We start from the raw sequence: 19,643 nt of genomic DNA, 5'->3' as shown, positions 1-19,643 counted from the left end.
TGTCCTGTGTGTTCATTATGAAGAAAATGGGAAGTAAAGTATATTTCCCATTTGATATGTAAAATAGGAATGTTAATGTGGTAGTGAGTCTGGGTGTAAGAGATCCCAACTGTTAGGATTCTTCAGGTTTTGATCCAAATGTTCATTATTTTAGAGCAGCAAGTAATTTATTTTAATCATAGTTTAATTAATCTTTTCATTATCTTTTTCCTCCTCATTTCATACGTAGGGTAAGAAAAAGTAGTAGATCTTTTAACACTGACATTGTCAGCATAATTACTAGATGGAATGAATTTGCCCAAAGTATTTTGAAAGAGCAACAACATCCATTGTTTCTGCTCAGTCTACAATGGCAAGAAAATAGTATGACAAGTATACACAAGTATAGTATACCAAATACACAAACATTCGCAGAAGTCAACTTGAATTGAGTTATTTCCTTGATTAAGGCTAATTCAGAAGAAATAAAGGATAAAACTCTGTGGTTTGTGAATAACTTTTGACTGTCCTCCAAGTTACAAAAAACCCAGAAGAACACAATACATTTTTTAGTATAAGGTTATAGTAACAGAATCTTGCAAGTCTGAATTAATTCCCCCTTTCCTCTTTTTATATCTTTGGAAGATCTAGCGACGGTCATGTCTGAAACACTTTCTCAAATTACATTTTTGCCCCAGACTTAGATTTCTTTTATCTGACTGCTGTCTTGGCTGTGGCTTTTCTTCTTGTTCCTTACACATCTCCAATGGAAACTTCATTTTAAATAAACCCAGGAAGCCACATTTATTCTTGCTACTTTGAAATTTGGGGGGGGGGGGGGGAAGCTGGTCTAGTATCCTATTTCTGTTAGCAGTGATAACTTTTTGCTGGTATTTTTCATTTGTTATATGTTTGCGGTTAATTGGAGTTATTCATTTTTAATAACGAAAAGCAATGTGACAGAATATAATTAAAAATAATATAAACTATGAATCTGACCCATTCTGAATGCATAAATAGTTTTGGCATTCCTTGAATTAAGTTAAGAGAGAGGCACAGGGCAGGAAACCCAGAGTTGCAGCATGTAGAATTTCATGTAACCCGAGAGAACAATAAGGATGACAGGTGTGGGCTTAGTGCTATGCTTTCCTGGGAATTCACTTATGCAAGGGTGTTGCTCTCCAGCCAACTTGATGAATGTTCGTTTCAATTTGCACAGGTAACAACATGATTTCACAAAACATCTTGCTTCCCTAAAGATAACAATACTATAACATAATAATATTGGATTATATTCAGATGGGTTTTTCTTAATTGTCAGCTTATATCAATCTAGTCTGTATCCTTTTTCTCTAAATAACGTCTCGACATTGACTTTAACCTCAAGATTTTCTCATAACGTATTTTTTTTGGTGGAAAATATGTTACAAAAATGCTGCTGCTTAAAGAGGAGAGGGGAGAAAAACTTACCAATTCTCCCATTGAATACCAAATGGGACATGAACAAGACCCACTTCATAAATGATTTGATTTTAAATGAAAAAATGATACGTGTGACCTATGCTGTTTGGGCGAGCTGGATGGTACATCTAATCTCAGATATTCCTACCTTGTTTCTGTGATCTGAAGTAGAGCTATGAAGTGAGTCTCAGGGAGCGAAGAGGTCCCATCATTGTAAAGGATTCCCATTCCATTCTCATGGTAGAGCCTAAAATCTTTATGCCACATACCTCCCAGCGACCCACAGGGTTGGTCTTCTCTGGGTCCCATCATCTAAACAGGGTCTGCGGAGGAGGGCCTTCTCTGTGGCTGCTCTGACTCTCTGGAACCAGTTTCCTCCTGAGATCCGGACTACCTCCACCCTATTGGCCTTCTGGAAAGTGGTAAAGGCCTGGGGCCATTGATCCGATGGTGGTAAACATTGAGATCTGGCCATAAATGGTATGCATGGGTTTCACTGATTTCTTAAACTGTTTTATAGGTTTTTAGTATTATTCAGAAGTTTTTTATATTTTTGGTTGTAAGTTGCCCAGAGTCCCTGGGGAGTTGGGCAACATAAAAATCGGATAAATAAATAAATGATACAGAGTGAGAAAATTAGAACAGGAATCCTGATGGTACACTAAATACCCTGCTGCTCAGGAACTTTGCTAATTGAACTAATAGTAATGGTCTTCGAGATGGCGTTGAGTGCTTAGCTTAGTCCTTAAGATTTTCAAGCTCTAATTCATGGTCATTGTGTCTTTCTTTAGCCTATTTTAGGTAATATATATCTCCATTTTGGACTAGGTGTTCTGCACTGAAGAAAGTGTTCCATGAGTGGAAGAACCTGTAGCTACTCCCTTGTCATGAAACCTTCATTATTATCAGTTAATAAAAGCCCACCCGTTATGGCTTTTGGATCCTGTGACTTCCAGAATTTGTTTCTTATTTCATCTTTCAGTTGAGGCCTTTGATATGGCAGATTGCAATGAAAGGCAAGGAGGGTGGGGGCAACTCTGATATCTGGGGGGAGTTGGTTCCAGAGGGTCGGGGCCGCCACAGAGAAGGCTCTTCCCCTGGGTCCCGCCAAATGACATTGTTTAGTCGACGGGACCCGGAGAAGGCCAGCTCTGTGGGACCTAACTGGTCGCTGGGATTCGTGCGGCAGAAGACGGTCCCGGAGAATTTATTTATTTATTTATTTATTGATTGATTGGATTTGAATGGGGCAGTTAAGCCCTAGTGAAGATATTATATAGAAAGTTAAGTTTGTTTCATTGTGGGCCTATAATTATGATGTCTTTCTTATTGTTCTATTTTGTTTATGAATACATTATTGTTGTAACTTTATTGCTTTGTTCCACAATCAAATTGTACCAAAATACATTAAGTAAAATCAATATTTTTTCCCCTCTATTATTCTCTTCAAACTTTCAGATCTCTCTCTCTTCCTTATGCCTACCAATGTTGTCCTTTCTGGGGTTGTGACTCTTATTTGAATTCTGATCCTGAAGATCCTAGCCTCCAAAATCAGAGTCAAGAAATCATAAATGATCAAGGTGAGTGCTCTGATACAATCATAATATATGCAGGTTATTTAAAATTTTAAAAAATTCAATGGTGTTAATAGAATGTGTGCTAATGCATTCAGAAGTTTACTATGTTTATGCTTTGAACATAGTATTCTATTTAAACCTATTTAAACAGTCATGCAGAATGTTTTGTTTCTACGATATATCATTTCATGATTGAGATCAACTACGGCTGTATAATCCATATGTTTGTTTGCCATGATTTGAGTATAGATGTATATAATTTTTCTGGTTAAGAAATTGCAAAGTAATTGCATATCAGGGCCTGGTCCAAATCATTGTTATTACATTAATAATTGAATTATATATTTTTGAAAGACTGCTTATGCTTGAATATATTTCCATGTAAAAATGCTATTCCCTTGGAAAGCTGCCCTATCTAAAATAATTTCTAGTGTTTATTCATTTGGAACTTTTAAAAAATGGTGTGGATCTCCACAAAGTGTTTGTCATGAAGGCATATGCAAAGTGGTAAAATGCTGTCTATAATAATTCAAAAATATTTTATTTTCCCCAAAGTATAAACATGGCTCACCTCTGAATTCACAGAAATGATAGTTTATCTGATTAAATGTGGTTGGCATTTATAAGAACATCCATAAAGGTCTCTGAATCGTAGAGAAACTACTTCTAGTTTAAAAATAGTTCATCTATTTGTTCATCTGTCTGCATTTAGCTACTGACAACATGAATTGGGATAGAAAACAAAGACTTCCTATTTTAATATCCCAATCACGGCTAGAGGCTTTTATTAAAAATTGAGACATTCTGTCCTTGGAATTCGGGATATAATTACTACTCGTCTGTTGTGTTGTGGTTACTATATCTTAGCTTTTCCCAACCTGGCTCCCTCCAAGCATGTATGTTAGCAACCTATGGTTTCAAACAGAGTGGCCATAAGTTTTAGCACACATCACATTATTTTTTTTTAAGAATATTTATATAATCGTAAGGGATTCAAACACATTCTTGTAAATAATATGCCGGAGCCTGGTACTACACTTTTACTGGATGTTACCTTCTCATTTAATAATTATTTTTACGAATTTTTAATGAAGTCTTCATAGGGGTTTATGGCAGTGCCCCAAGGAATCAATTGCTTACCCCTATTTTTAGTCATTCTAATTTAATGTAACAGAAGCTGTTTGGTGTAGTGGTCAAAGCATAGGTCTAGAAGCTTAGGACACCATACATTCTAATTCTGCCTTGGGCACAAAGCCAGTTGGATGATCTTGGGACCGTCCCCCTCTCTCTCAGTCCTGGTAAGAAAGCAATAGATTAAGATTTAGATTTGTATGCTGCCCCTCTCCGAAACAATTCACTTCTAAAAATCTTGCCCAGAAAACTGCAGGGATTTGTATGGGCAATCGCTCAGAGTCAAGATTGACTTGACGAGGAAAACAAAATTAGTTTCTTGAGTTGCAGTTTTAAAAATAAAATATATGCAGCAGAATTTAAAATTTCTGTAAGTCTGATTTTCGATCTTTTTAATCTAGGTGCACCAGATGTAGATGATTTAAGCAGTGCTGAAGTGAAAGAACCAGGTCAAACAGTAATCCATTGTACTCCCACCACAGGTACATATTGTGTGTCTGCTTCCTTTTCTATTTCACATAAATTTATCTCACATTATAGATATTTGCTTTATTCATGAATATAATTAATTGCATAACAAAGGATACAGGTATGTTTTTTGGCTATCTGCCTTTTGACAGATGACATTTTGCTTGATCTTCAATATAATAAAGGATGTGCAGTAGGGAAGGCATCTACAGCAGGGCTATGAAACTCCTAGCCTATGGGTCAGATGCCTCATACGCTGGCCATGGCCATGCCTAGTTTAGCCAAGGGACCGGTGGGGGGGGGGGGATTCCAAATACATCATGTAACGCTGTTGTGACAATGTGAGTTTGACACCCCTGATCTACAGCATATAGCATCTGCCTGGCATTTTCTCAGAGACCTTTTACCTCTTAAAGCAATCTGTTCTACTGCCTGAGACTGTTAATAACTAATATTTTTGCAAAGCCTGCTTCCTTTCCAGTTTGCATCCATGACTACTTCTCATGCTTTCTGTATAACATCATGAGATGTTTGCAGATAGTGTTTTGTCACTAGTGTTTTTAATTTTCTCTTTTGCAACATAAGCTTATTCAATGTATTCAATTATTCTGATAGAATTTAGTTTTACGACTCTGATTTATTAATTACCTTATTAAATATACCACATAGACATGACCTTAATGCTCCAGGATATAATAGGATAGAGTAATTACGTCTTCTGATGCAGACACTGTAAACTTACGCAGTATAGAATTAGTTTTATAGAAAGCTGCATCACATACAGCTTTTGATGAGCTAAAATAACTGGATCCTTTTTACATCTTTGAACTATATCTCTTCTTCTGTATACATTGCTTTGATTCCTATATATGCAAAGCCTTATAGGTTTTATAGAAACATAGAAACATAGAAACATAGAAGACTGACGGCAGAAAAAGACCTCATGGTCCATCTAGTCTGCCCTTATACTATTTTCTGTATTTTATCTTACAATGGATATATGTTTATCCCAGGCATGTTTAAATTCAGTTACTGTGGATTTACCAACCACGTCTGCTGGAAGTTTGTTCCAAGGATCTACTACTCTTTCAGTAAAATAATTTTTTCTCATGTTGCCTTTGATCTTTCCCCCAACTAACTTCAGATTGTGTCCCCTTGTTCTTGTGTTCACTTTCCTGTTAAAAACACTTCCCTCCTGAACCCCATTTAACCCTTTAACATATTTAAATGTTTCGATCATGTCCCCCCTTTTCCTTCTGTCTTCCAGACTATACAGATTGAGTTCATTAAGTCTTTCCTGATACGTTTTATACTTAAGACCTTCCACCATTCTTGTAGCCCGTCTTTGGACCCGTTCAATTTTGTCAATATCTTTTTGTAGGTGAGGTCTCCAGAACTGAACACAGTACTCCAAATGTGGTCTCACCAGCGCTCTATATAAGGGGATCACAATCTCCCTCTTCCTGCTTGTTATACCTCTAGGTATGCAGCCAAGCATCCTACTTGCCTTTCCTACCACCCGACCACACTGCTCACCCATTTTGAGACTGTCAGAAATCACTACCCCTAAATCCTTCTCTTCTGAAGTTTTTGCTAACACAGAACTGCCAATGCAATACTCAGATTGAGGATTCCTTTTCCCCAAGTGCATTATTTTACATTTGGAAACATTAAACTGCAGTTTCCATTGCTTTGACCATTTATCTAGTAACGCTAAATCATTTACCATATTACAGACCCCTCCAGGAATATCAACCCTATTGCACACTTTAGAGTCATCGGCAAATAGGCAAACCTTCCCTACCAAACCTTCCCCTATGTCACTCACAAACATATTAAAAAGAATAGGACCCAGAACAGACCCTTGTGGCACACCGCTTGTAACCTGACTCTGCTCAGAAAACTCGCCATTAACAATAACTCTCTGATGTCTATGCTTCAGCCAGCTTGAAATCCACTGAACTATCCAGGGATTAAGTCCAATCTTCACTAATTTATCTATCAGCTCTTTATGTGGAACCGTATCAAAGGCTTTGCTGAAGTCCAGATAGGCAATATCCACGGCACCACCTTGATCCAACACCTTTGTGACATAGTCAAAGAACTCAATGAGATTAGTCTGACACGATTTGCCTTCAGTAAAGCCATGCTGATTTGGGTCCAATAAGTTATTGTTTTTTAGATGCTGATTTATCCTCTTTTTGAGTAGAGTCTCCATCATTTTAACTACAACTGATGTCAAGCTAACTGGCCTGTAGTTACCAGCTTCTTCTCTACTGCCCTTCTTGTGGATAGGCACAACACTGGCCATTCTCCAATCCTCAGGAACATCTCCTGTTAACAGGGATTGGTTAAACAAATCAGTCAGGGGGGTAGCAATGACAGATCTGAGTTCTTTAAGAACTCTGGGGTGGATGCCATCTGGACCCATTGCCTTATTTATCTTTAATCTTTCAAGTTCTTCTAAGACATCGGCTTCTAAGATCACTGGAGCTGAATCCGTACAGCTGGAAGCAATGCTATATCCCTCTATAGTATTATTTTGTAAGGTGTCTTTTGAGAAAACTGAACAGAAGTAGCTATTGAAATGGTCAGCGATCTCCTTATTCCCATCAATGCATGTATTATTCCCGGTACTAAGCTTTGTGATGCTGCAGTTTTTCTTCTTCCTATCACTAATATATCTGAAGAAGGTTTTATCCCCCTTCTTTACAGATTTTGCTATTTCTTCCTCTTTTGAGGCTTTAGCAGCATATATTATCTGTTTCGCCTCCTTCTGTCTCATTTTATACACCTCTCTATCAGCTATACTTCCAGACTCTTTATACCTCCTATAGGCTGCCTTTTTTTCATTGACTATAGCCCTTACATCATTGCTAAACCAAAGCGGTTTCTTCTTCCTTTTACCTTTAGTTACTTGCTTTACATAAAGTCTTGTGGCTTTTAAGATGGCCTTTTTTAATACAGTCCACTGGGTGCTCGCTCCTGCCATATTATCCCTCCCCTTTAATTCATTATTTAAATATTCCCCCATTGCATTAAAATTTGTTTTTCTGAAATCCAATACTTTGGTTGCAGTATAGGATTGCTCACAATCAGTTTTTACATCAAACCACAAACATAGATGGTCGCTGCAACCTAAATTTTCTCCCACCTTGACCTCTGAAACCCAATTCCCATTTGTAAAAACTAAATCTAGAATATTCTCCCCTCTAGTTGGTGTCTTAACTAGCTGTGCCAGAGCTGCTCCTGTAAAGGCCTCTACTATATTCTTACTTTTGCATGTAAGGGCACTGGGGATATTCCAGTCAACATCAGGCATGTTGAAATCACCCATAACCACAATATCTCCCTTTACTGCCATTAGGGTAATCTCATCCACCATTTTGTTGTCATGTTCCTCAGATTGCCCTGGAGGCCTATAGATCACCCCAATTCTAATGACAGAACCGTCTTTATTTTGCATGCAAATCCAGAGGGTCTCCAGATCTTGACATGTATTTTGAATTAGTATTGTTTTTAGACTTTCTTTAACATAAATGGCTACTCCACCTCCCCTTCTCTCTATTCTATCCTTCCTATACAGTGTATATCCTGGTATGGATATTTCCCATTCATTAGAATCCTTAAACCATGTCTCAGTTATGGCAACCAGATCCAAATTATCTCTAGATATTATGGCCATTAACTCACAGAGCTTGTTGCTCAAGCTTCGAGCATTCGTATACATTACCCGAAGAACATTATTTTCATTATTAGTTTGCCCCTTATCATCAACAACTACATCTATTTTATTTACAGCTCCCTTTTCATAAGCTTCCAGAAACTGATTTATCCTCATTGCTCGGGGACAGAAATCCTCCACATCTGGTACATCTCTGTCCCCTTTACCTAGTTTAAATGCCTGTCCAAAAAAGTTCTGAATTCCTCACCGAGCACCTGGGTACCTCTGTATGATGGATGCAAACCATCCCTCTTAAACAACTCCCTATTAGACCACCTACTGACATCATGACTTACATAACCAAAACCTTCAGCTTTACACCACTGCCTTAACCACACATTAAACTCTCTGATACAACTTGTTTTACCCTCCTGGCCACAAACCGGTAACACCTCTGAGAAAGTCACTGAATCAGTTATTTTACCCAGCTCCACACTTAGACATTGAAAATCTCTTTTTACTACATTAACATTTCTCTGGGACAAATCGTTTGTGCCAAGATGCACCACCACATCAACTTTATTAGTTTTACTCTCAGCCTTGACAATGTTTGTAATCCGCCTCCTGTCCCTGTGGGCAGTGGCTCCTGGAAGACACCTCATCACCTTCACCACATCCTTCCTCTGTCCCAAATCAACTCCTCTGACAATCGAGTCACCCACAAGAACATGTGTCCTCTCTTTATTTCTACTAACTGGACTTGGTTTGGTGACACTATGCTCCTCATTTACAACAACTTCTCCTTTGAACATCCCCTCATTCTCCGCCTGAGGGGCCTTGCTAATATCTACAACATCCTTACTATTTAAATCCGCAAGAACATTATAGGAATTGGATACAGAGAGACCAAAATTGTTATGTTTTTGTTCAACTGCACGTAATCTTCCTGAACCAACAGTTGTCCAAACAGCCCTCCTCCTCCTCGGGGGGCGTTGTGGAAGTGGAGGCTGCACACATGGCTGCATTACAGCACGTGGTTGGGACAATCTTTCCACTTCTGCCTGCAAGCTACAAACTAAGGAGTGCAATCTAGAGATCTCGCCATCTAACCTAGATGTCCTAATACAAAGAGGGCAGTACCCCAAGTTCCACAAGATATTACGGAACACAACAGCCAAACAAGTGTTACACTGCACCAAGCCAATCATCTTAACAATGTATTGAAATACAGGTACTTAGAAAATGAACCCCTATTGCTACCAAACTTTGCTGATTTTTGTTTATAGTTATATGATTCGCACGCCGCCAGGCGCGCGGGCCACTATTTTTCCCTCCTGTTCCTCTGTGTTCTGAGTGCAGTTTAAAATGGTTTTTCTCAACCTTTTATACTTCCCAGTCTAGTCCCCCTCCTCCCTGTATTCAAAAACACAATCAGCCAATAGAATTTCCCTTTACAGCCAGTAATATCCCCTCCTGCTTCAATTCAAAATACAAACTATAAAAGAGCACTATTTTTCCCTCCTGTTCCTCTGTGTTCTGAGTGCAGTTTAAAATGGTTTTTCTCAACCTTTTATACTTCCCAGTCTAGTCCCCCTCCTCCCTGTATTCAATATATATTTGTTGTTTTGTTTTCCTGTTTGCATTTTTATCTATTAGCTGTTCAGAGTTGCTATAGCAAGTTGGGTGGCCAAATAATTCTAAATAAATAGAGGAATATTATCCAGCTTACATTTTTTAAACAACCAAATGAAGAGCTTCTTGCATATTATGCTGAAATCAAAGTGTACTTATATTTTTGGTTTTTCATCATTTATCATGCTATTTTTGGGGGGGAAAGATAAGGATTTTTCACTGGATTGACTAGTTATTGATAAACATATTGGCTCTTAATAAAAAGCATATATTTTTTCTCTAACTAATCCCTAATAAGCTTCTTTGCCATTAATATGTAGCTGTTTAATCTTAATTTCCCATCCACCCATCCTTCTACTCTTGTCAAAGATAACATGTCTGCGTCAGACTGACCAACAAACTGAATTCTCAAAAATTGCAGACCAATACTTTGAAATAAGAAATGTAAGCTTCTTCTTCTTCCCTACAAATATGCCACTGTTTCCTGAGTCGGTTTTTATGTACTGTACTCTGCCATAAATACATACATTGAAGATATTCCATTTATCGTGGATCAAAAATAATGCAACTTTCCCTTTCTTCTAGCAAGATTTCTCCTTATTTTCTAATGAGGCCCTAGCCCAGGCAGTTACTGCAAATTTTGCATTATCCAGTTGCTCCCAGGGATTAATGTCATCCTGTTCATCTCTGCTTCCTGCCCTGGGGTTTCTGCTTAATGTTTTACATCCTTACCATGCATAGATATGCTACTGCTCAGGAGGTTAGGAAGCAGATGCAAAATTGATTTTGTAGAAATATGAATAAGAGAAGTATTGTCCCATTTTCTTCCCAATTTTACTAAGTGAAAGAAAGTTCTGAACTGTTGGCAAGCAACTTGTTTTCTAATTCTTCCCCCACCCCCAATCCCACATTCTCCTCCTCTTCTTTTTCTGAAAATACTAATTTCATCAGTGCTTTTATTTTACACGTGCTTCTATTCATTTATGAATTTATAAACTGCTTCAGTCAAGGCTTCTTTAAACAGGGTACAAAAACAGGGTACAAAAACAACAGCTTCAACCAATGCAGTCAGATTGCACAATATCAGAAATACTAACTGGTAGAAAGAAAGAAAGAAAGAAAGAATAGCAGTAGCAGTAGCTCTGCAACATGAATTTCCCAAAATTCTGCAGTTTACCAAGGAGCTTTCTGGCATCTATCTGCAGGCCTAAAGATTCTTGGGAGATGTCCTGTTTAGCATTCGTTTTATTTATATCTTCAACTAGGTCAACAAAGGATTCAACTGCCCTCCAGGTCATTGGGAAATTTCCCAAGTGCCACCTGGAAATTGGATCCAATCAAGCACCTATTTGTATATAAGTGCAAGTCATTTGATTAAGTGAAGCTTAATTGAATTTTGATCTATTTCACATAGGTTATGAAACTGCTTCTCAAGTGTGTCTTCATTTGATTGTTATTATTTCAAGAATATTTTCTTACCCAATTGCTCCACCTACCTGTCTTTTTTATTAATCTAATCTTGAATGTAAATGTTCTTATGTTGTTTTCAGGGGGGTAAATAGTCTGTTATATAATATGCTGCAACTAGCAACCTTTTTTGTCCCCACTGTTTTAGGTGCTTTCAAGCCGTGTGAATATCTACTGGGAAGCTGGATGATTCGTCTTACAGTCTGGTTTATTTTTTTGGTGGCCTTACTCTTCAATATGCTTGTCATCTTAAGTATATTTGTTTCTTCTACTTCCCTCCCTTCGATCAAATTGTTCATTGGCTTGATCTCCATCTCTAATTTACTGATGGGGATCTACACCGGCATATTAACTTTCCTGGATGCAATTTCCTGGGGACGGTTTGCTGAATTTGGTATTTGGTGGGAGACTGGCAATGGATGTAAAGTGGCTCGATTTCTGGCTATATTCTCTTCAGAAGGGGCCATTTTTTTCCTTTTGTTGGCTACTATTGAACGGAGCTTGTCTGCCAAGGAAATCATTAAAAAAGGCAAAAGCAGCCATCAAAACCAATTTCGGATTGCAGCCGTATTTGCATTTTTGTGTGCATTGATAGCAGCATGTTTGCCAGTCTTCCATAAAGGAGAATATTCTGCGTCACCCCTTTGCTTACCCTTTCCTACTGGAGAAGGACCTTCTTTGGGCTTCATGGTTACCCTCGTGCTCCTTAACTCATTAGCTTTTTTGCTCATGGCTGTTATTTATACAAAACTTTACTGCAAGCTAGAAAAGGAAGATCTCTCCAAGAACAATCAAGCCAGCATGATTAAACATGTTGCTTGGCTCATCTTCACCAACTGCATCTTTTTTTGCCCGGTTGCATTTTTCTCTTTTGCTCCACTCATCACTGCAATCGCCATCAGCCCTGAAATTATGAAGTCTGTCACTTTGATATTTTTCCCACTGCCCGCTTGTTTGAATCCGGTTTTGTATGTGTTCTTCAACCCCAAATTCAAGGAAGATTGGAAGCTACTGAGGTGGCACATCACCAAGAGGAACGGGACTGGAACAGTCGCTGTCAATACACAAACTGGCTGTAGGACTCAAGATTTCTACTATGACTGCAGCATGTACACTCATCTGCAGGGTAGCTTAACCATGTGCGAATGTTGTGAGTCGCTTCTTATATCTAAACCTGCACCGTGTAAACATTTAGTAAAATCTCACAGTTGTCCTGCTCTGACTGTAGTGCCTTGCCAAAGGCCTGACGGCTGTTGGTCAGATTGTGGTACACAGTCTGCCCATTCTGATTATGCTGACGAAGAGGACTCATTTGTATCCGATAGTTCGGACCAGGTGCAGGCCTGTGGACGTGCTTGCTTTTATCAGAGCAGAGGTTTCCCATTGGTTCGTTATGCCTACAATACCCCGAGGATTAAAGACTGAAAGGCTTTACTGCAAGCAATCCATATGCTAAAAAGGAGGAAGCGTGATGCTTCATATAGACCATGCCTGTTTCATTCTTTCGTCTGAAAGCACTTTTATTAATCATTGTATGATATTAATTATAAATAAGGGATGTATGCCTAAGTACCCTGAGCTATACATTTTAAATAAGAGATGTTGCTCCTTCTGTAAATAATTAGAAAACCAAAATTTGTAATCCATTTTTAAAAACTTTTTTCCTCCAAGCAACTATATATTTGAAGCTTATTTCCATGTTATACAATTTTAATTTCATTTTTTGTTGTTGTAATATTGATCCTGATAACTTTTATAAATAAGCACAAAACAGCAGAATATTATAGATTTTTTTTTGAGGGGGGGAGCTGGGCAAGGGGGACTGTTGCTAACTTTTGTATAGCATTTTGACTGAATCTCAGGACAATTTACTTCAGGGCCAAAAGATGGGAATATTTTTTCCATATGCAACTGTGAGATAAATACAGGCAAAAAACATTTTTTCTTAGGTCAAATTGTGGATTAATTTTCTATAATTAAAACTATTTATTTCAGCCAAATACTTATCACCCCTATAATATATTCTGAGTAGTCTGGCATAGTAATTTTTATTTTGAGAGTACTGCTTGAAAACCATTTGAAACTGATCTTTTGCATACTTAAATGGACATCAAACTCAGGTTTGCTGCACTAATATTTAACCTCTGATGAAAATATATACTATTAGAACATTCCTACAGTCTTGAGATTCACTTTGGCATTCTGCCCTAATAGTGGTTTCCTGCCTCTAAAATGGGGTTGTTCCTATCTACATACATTGGAAAATGGGCTACAGACATACTGTGGATATTCTAATACCTGTTTAAGCAATTTTCACACAAAAAACCCCCAGAATACTCCATCCTCCTATAATCTTAAATGCACATGTTGGATTAAATGTTATTTTGACAGCAAAAAAAATTAACTTTACTTTGTATAGATGAAAATCATTTTAAAGTCTCATTCTCAGTGAAGCTACTGCACATACTACAATCTTCCCAAAAATAGTGCTCTCTAGATACAGATTAGTTAATAGGTGGTTCTATACATCTGGAAGGTACACAGGAAAATCTGAGGTAGAATAGGTTTTATTAGGAGTAAAAGCCTTGGTGGGGCAGTGGTTACAATGCAGTATTGCAAGCTATTTTTGCTGATTGCTGGCTGCCTGCAATTTGCAGTTCAAATCTCAATAGACTCAAGGTTGACTCAGCCTTCCATCCTTCCGAGGTGGGTAAAATGAGGACCCAGAATGTTGGGGGTCAAAATGCTGACTCCATAAAACTGTTTGGAGAGGGCTGTAAAGCACTGTAAAGTGATATGTAAGTCTAAGTGCTATAGTGCTATTGCTAAAAGGTTGAGATGTTCCTAATGTGGAGACATTAAAAACATAAAGTACCTATACATGGGATCTTTTATTTCACTGTTATGTTACAGTAATGTGAACCAGGCTGACTTTTCTTAAAAGGGCAAGCAAGGAGATACACAGATCAATGCATTTAACCTTTTTCTCTAGTTATCAATGCATATAAGCTACATCTTTTGAACAAAATATTAAATGAGAGCAATTCTACTGCCAAACCAGAAATTCTGGCACATATTTTTATTAAATAACATTAGAATTGCAGTTAGGAAAATTAAACTGTACATAGTGTGCATAAAAATAAATTTTCTTGGTTTGTAAATTATTTGATAGAACACTTGGTGGGAAATGTGGCTTCAGTACCTTTTGTTAATTAAAGCTACCTCCTGAAATATAGAAGCTGCCAGTAGCAGAATGTTTAAATTGTGGTTTATATTTTTTCCCATTGTAAATACACTTCAGTTGTATATTGTTACTGTAATAAAAGCCAGAAGCTTTGTGTACCAAAATTACTTGTACAAACGAGCTATTATCATTCTTGTATACTATAATTTTGTAAGCCTAAATCGTTCTTAGTAAAACCATAGAAAAATGAAAACAAGAAACTTTTCTAATATGTTCAGTTATACTTACATCTCTTAGATATACACTGCTCAAAAAAATAGAGAACACTTAAACAACACAATATAACTCCAAGTAAATCAAACTTCTGTGAAATCCAACTGTCCACTTAGGAAGCAACACTGATCGACAATCAATTTCACATACTGTTGTACAGAACAAAGTATTCAAGTGCCATGTAACTTTACATATAGTATAACATGCAATATTGTAGTCATGAACATTAACCAGGTCACTGTCATCAGATCAACACTTATTCTTCTTGCACATTCTTAGATTTATTGCCCTGTTGTGTTCTCCCAAAACAGAACAATTATTTGCATTCCTGCTATTGACACAATTGGATACAAATCAATGATTATAATTTTACTTCTGTGATAACACTAAATCCAAAATAAAGTCCCATGAGTAATATTAACCTATAGATCATTGTTTCCCAACCTTGGCCACTTGAGGATATCTGGACTTCAACTCCCAGAATTCCCCAGCCAGCATTTGCTGGCTGGGGAATTCTGGGAGTTGAAGTCCAAATATCTTCAAGTGGCCAAGGTTGGGAAACACTGCTATAGATGTCATTTCATGGGACAGGGCCAAAAAGTCTGTATGCCGCCCCGAGTCTTCGGAGAGGGGCGGCATACAAATCTAAGTAATAAATAAATAAATAAATAAAGTCTAAACTGTCTTACACTGGGATTTATGGCTCATTTCTTCGTATTCCTGTATTTGTTGGATTTCAGAAAGCAGAAATTTGTGAGGCACGATTGCTTCCTTTGCACAAAGACTGGATGTTATAACTTAATCAGGGATTAAATGCTCCCAGTTTGCTTGTGCCTGTCAGAGCGTCGGAGAGCTGGTTACAAAGGAAGTGTGAGGCTCTGCCCACCTTTGCAATGTGTTCTGTGAATGCGCAGAGGGTAAAAGAACCCAAATGGTGGGTGGGCGGAGCTTTATGCTTCCTTCGTGACCGGGTCTCTGACAACTGACAGGCACGAGCGAACTAGGAGCAGTTAAACAAGGTGCATGTAACAAGGTTTTAAGAGCTAGCTTTCAGCCATGGCATGCTGAATTTCTCCTTCCTGGTCCACGGATATCCTTCAAAATGCTTAGTGGATTTTGCTGTCCTTGAAATGTTTAGTGAAACCTTGACTCAAGCTAGAAATACAAATAAGAGTTCTCAAGGTACTCTTAAGAATCTCAGGACTCAAAATACCTCAGTATCTCCAGTTCACAACATATCGAAATGCACTGCTCAAAAAATTAAAAGGAACACTTAAAAAACAGAATTTAACTTGTTTGTGAAATCAAACTGTCCACTTAGGAAGCAACACTGATTGACAGTCAATATCACATGCTGTTGTGTGAATGGAATAGTTATGCAAATGAAATATTCAATGAGAATATTGCATTCCTTCAGATCCAGTGTTCCCTTTATTTTTTTGAGTACATTTCAGTCCCAAAAGAAAAATACTAAAAAAGCATTATTACTGCTTTTTAAAACGATTCCAATTCTAAATCCATTTCTTCAAAAGGATAAAACCAGTTGAGAGGAAGCTCCTAATCACAATGTGGCAGTTTTGGCATTTGGGTTGTACCCTGAGGTTCATGAACTACCAGATCCACCTAACTGGGTGTGTCCACATCTGGGACATATGTCAACACTGTCAGTTGGTATCGCTATCTTTCTGCCTTTCCAACAAATGCAATAGTTGGCAAGAAAGTCTAGAACAGTATGAACAGCACTCTGGACCAATGAAAGGCTACCAAAAATTTTACTACCACACACTGGGTGTGGCTTATGCAGGACACCCTTCATTTTCTTTCAACAACTTTCCATACAATTGGGTGCACAGGGGTGGAGCTCCATTTTCACTACCCCACTGCATTCCCCCTCATCCGGGCAACAGCCTACCCTGCTCTGGACTCAAATGACAAAGGAGGCATCGAGTAAGCCATGAATCAAAGTGTGGTTCATCCAGGGCAGGATTTGAGAGCTTGGCTGTCTTGATAGTGAGGAACCTATGGAATAGGTTCCAAAGTGACTTCAAACACATAGTTGCATAAACAGGGATAACATCTACTTGAAAAAAAGGTTTTTCTAACAAGGGAGCTGTTCTGGTACTATTTAAGAAACATACAAAAATTGCATCCATAATGATGGAGACAAGCTACCCTTTATGTATTGCAAAAAGATTCAAACAATCACTAGAAGGAAGCAAACAATGCTGTCCACTGATAATCTGGATATTTGAAACCCTACTGAGAATTTTTAATTTTCTAAGGTTGCAGAGAAGAGTGATAGTTGGAGGTACGATAGCAGCTGCCACTTAAATTATAACAGAGTTGGAAGGGACCTTGGAGGTCTTCTAGTCCAATCCTCTGCTCAAGTAGCAGACCCTATACCAGTGATAACGAACCTTTTTTTCCTCCAGTGCCGAAAGCACCTGTGTGTGTGCTATTGCGCATGTGCGAGTGCTCACACCCATAATTCAATGCCTGGGGATGGAGAAAATGGCCTCCGCGGGCCCTCAGAGGCACTCGGGAGGCCTAAAACAGCCCATTTCCCAACCTTTGGTGAGCCTGGTAGGTCAATTTTTTCACCATCTCCAGGCTCCAGAGGCAATAAAGTGCTTCCCTATCCTGGAGACTCTGGAAGCCGAAAATGCCCTCCCAGAGCCTCCAGACAAGCCAAAAATCAGCTGACCAGCACGTACAGGCACATTGGAGCTGAGCTAGGGTAATGGCCCCCATGCCAGCAGATATTGCTCCGCGTGCCACCTGTGGCATCTGTGCCATAGGTTCGCCATCACTGCCCTATACCATTTCTCACAAGTGATCAATCAGTCTCTCTTTAAAGACCTCCAGTAATGAAGCACCCACAACTTCTGAAGGCAAGCTGCTCCACTGGTCAATTGTCCTCACTGTTAGGAAGTTTCTCTTTAATTCCAAGTGGCTTCTCTCCTTAATTCCCAGCTATTGTTTCTTGTCCTGCTCTCTGATGCTTTGGAAAGTAAGTTGATCCCCTTTTTTTGTGGCAGCCTCTCAAATACTGGAACACTGCTATCAGCCCCCCTAGTCCTTCTTTTCTCTAGAGCAGTGGTTTTCAACCTGGGGGTCAGAACCCTTTTGACCGTTCCCCAGGGGTTGTCTAAGATTATGGGAAAAGACAAATTTCCCATGGTGTTAGGAACTAGGTGTCTATTCTGGCGCCTTGGAACATATTTTTACAATCCAACTAATTAGGCATTTACAGTGGGGGTGACCCTCTGACCTTCCTGCCAATCAGCTTAAAGTTCCGTTGGGAGAATTGCCTCTAGACTTATGGTTGGGGTCACCACAACATGAGGAACTATTAAGGGGTCGGGGTATTAGGTTGAGAACCACTGTTCTAGAATCTAGACTAGGCAAATCCTAAATCCTGTAACCATGCTTCATATATTTTAGTCTTCAGGCTTTAATCATCTTAGTCGCACCTCTGCACTTTTCCCCCAAAGTCTCAGCATCCTTTTTTTGGTAACTTTCCCCGTGCTAGCAGGGAAATTAAAGCAGTTTTTTAAAAATCTATTCAGAACCTGAAGGGGTTTGGAAACAGATTTTTTGCCTGAAAAGCTTCCTAATTCACATTACAGCAGAGGTTGGGGGGAGAAAGAGAAACATGCAAGCAACGCCCCAACTCCATTGTTTCCCCATTCTAAGCCTCAACCTCACAAGGCATTTAAGACCTTTGGCTAAGCTTTGACATGTCGCGCAAAAACACTCCCACCAGCTTAATGTCCAGTAGTGAAATGAAGATTGGCTTACCTCCTGGGCCTAGAAAGCTTAGAACTAAGACGCCTTAAACAAGATCTAAGTATTGCCCACAAGATCATAGGCTGCAACGTCCTGGCTGTCGGCGACTACTTCAGCTTCAACCACAACAACACAAGAGCACACAACAGATTTAAACTTAATATTAACAGCTCCAAACTTGACTAAAAAATATGACTTCAGTAACCGAGTTGTCGAAGCGTGGAACTCATTACCGGACTCCATAGTGTCATCCCCAAACCCCCAACACTTTACCCTTAGATTATCCACAGTTGATCTATTCAGATTCCTAAGAGGTGAGTAAGGGGCGAGTACAAGTACACTAGAGTGCCTTCAGTCCCCTGTCCTATTGCTCTCCTATATCTTTCTTCTATTCCTATATCTCTTATTCTATTCTTTCATTGATATGTTCTATTCCTATATCTTCTTTTCTATTCTCTTAGATATATTTTATTATGAGTATCTCCTCTATAACCATCATATATTTTACTATGTGTGTGTGTGTATATATATATATAACACACACACACAGTAAAATACATATACAGTGTGTGTGTGTGTGTGTGTGTATGTGTGTGTACAGGTATATATATATATATATGTTTTCGTAAATTTTCACGGGTATATGTATGTAGATTGTTCTGAGTTCGGGTTTTGCCCTGTGTAATATTTTGCGTGTCTATGCGACGTTTCGGTGAAATCACATTCACCATCATCAGGCTGAAGTTCCAAGCTTGGAACTTCAGCCTGATGATGGTGAATGTGATTTCACCGAAACGTCGCATAGACACGCAAAATATTACACAGGGCAAAACCCGAACTCAGAACAATCTACATATATATATGTGTGTGTGTGTGTATACACACACACACACACACACACACATACACACACACTAAAACCCTCATTGTGTATTGGACAAAATGATTAATTAATTAATTAATTAATTAATTAATTAATTAATTAATGACGGAGGAGATGCATTGTTGAAGTAACTCA

The 19,643-nt window shown here is 38.6% G+C and overlaps 1 protein-coding gene across 2 annotated transcripts in view; it reads left to right on the top strand.

Annotated features, from left to right (window-relative positions):
• LGR4 (leucine rich repeat containing G protein-coupled receptor 4) overlaps positions 1 to 14,727 on the top strand; it is an 87,258-nt gene extending 72,531 nt beyond the window's left edge. For both annotated transcript variants that reach the window (XM_070761997.1, XM_070762001.1), the window contains 3 exons: positions 2,899 to 3,020; positions 4,550 to 4,630; positions 11,528 to 14,727. In XM_070761997.1, coding sequence (XP_070618098.1) covers positions 2,899 to 3,020; positions 4,550 to 4,630; positions 11,528 to 12,804 — 1,480 coding nt within the window. In that variant the 3' untranslated portion in view covers positions 12,805 to 14,727. The remainder of the gene's footprint in view (positions 1 to 2,898; positions 3,021 to 4,549; positions 4,631 to 11,527) is intronic.
• The last annotated feature ends 4,916 nt before the right edge of the window (positions 14,728 to 19,643 follow it).

Source organism: Erythrolamprus reginae, chromosome 1 (genome assembly GCF_031021105.1).
Source record: "Erythrolamprus reginae isolate rEryReg1 chromosome 1, rEryReg1.hap1, whole genome shotgun sequence".
In the NCBI taxonomy this organism is placed as follows: domain Eukaryota; kingdom Metazoa; phylum Chordata; class Lepidosauria; order Squamata; family Dipsadidae; genus Erythrolamprus; species Erythrolamprus reginae.
This window is presented reverse-complemented; position numbering and strand designations above follow the sequence as displayed.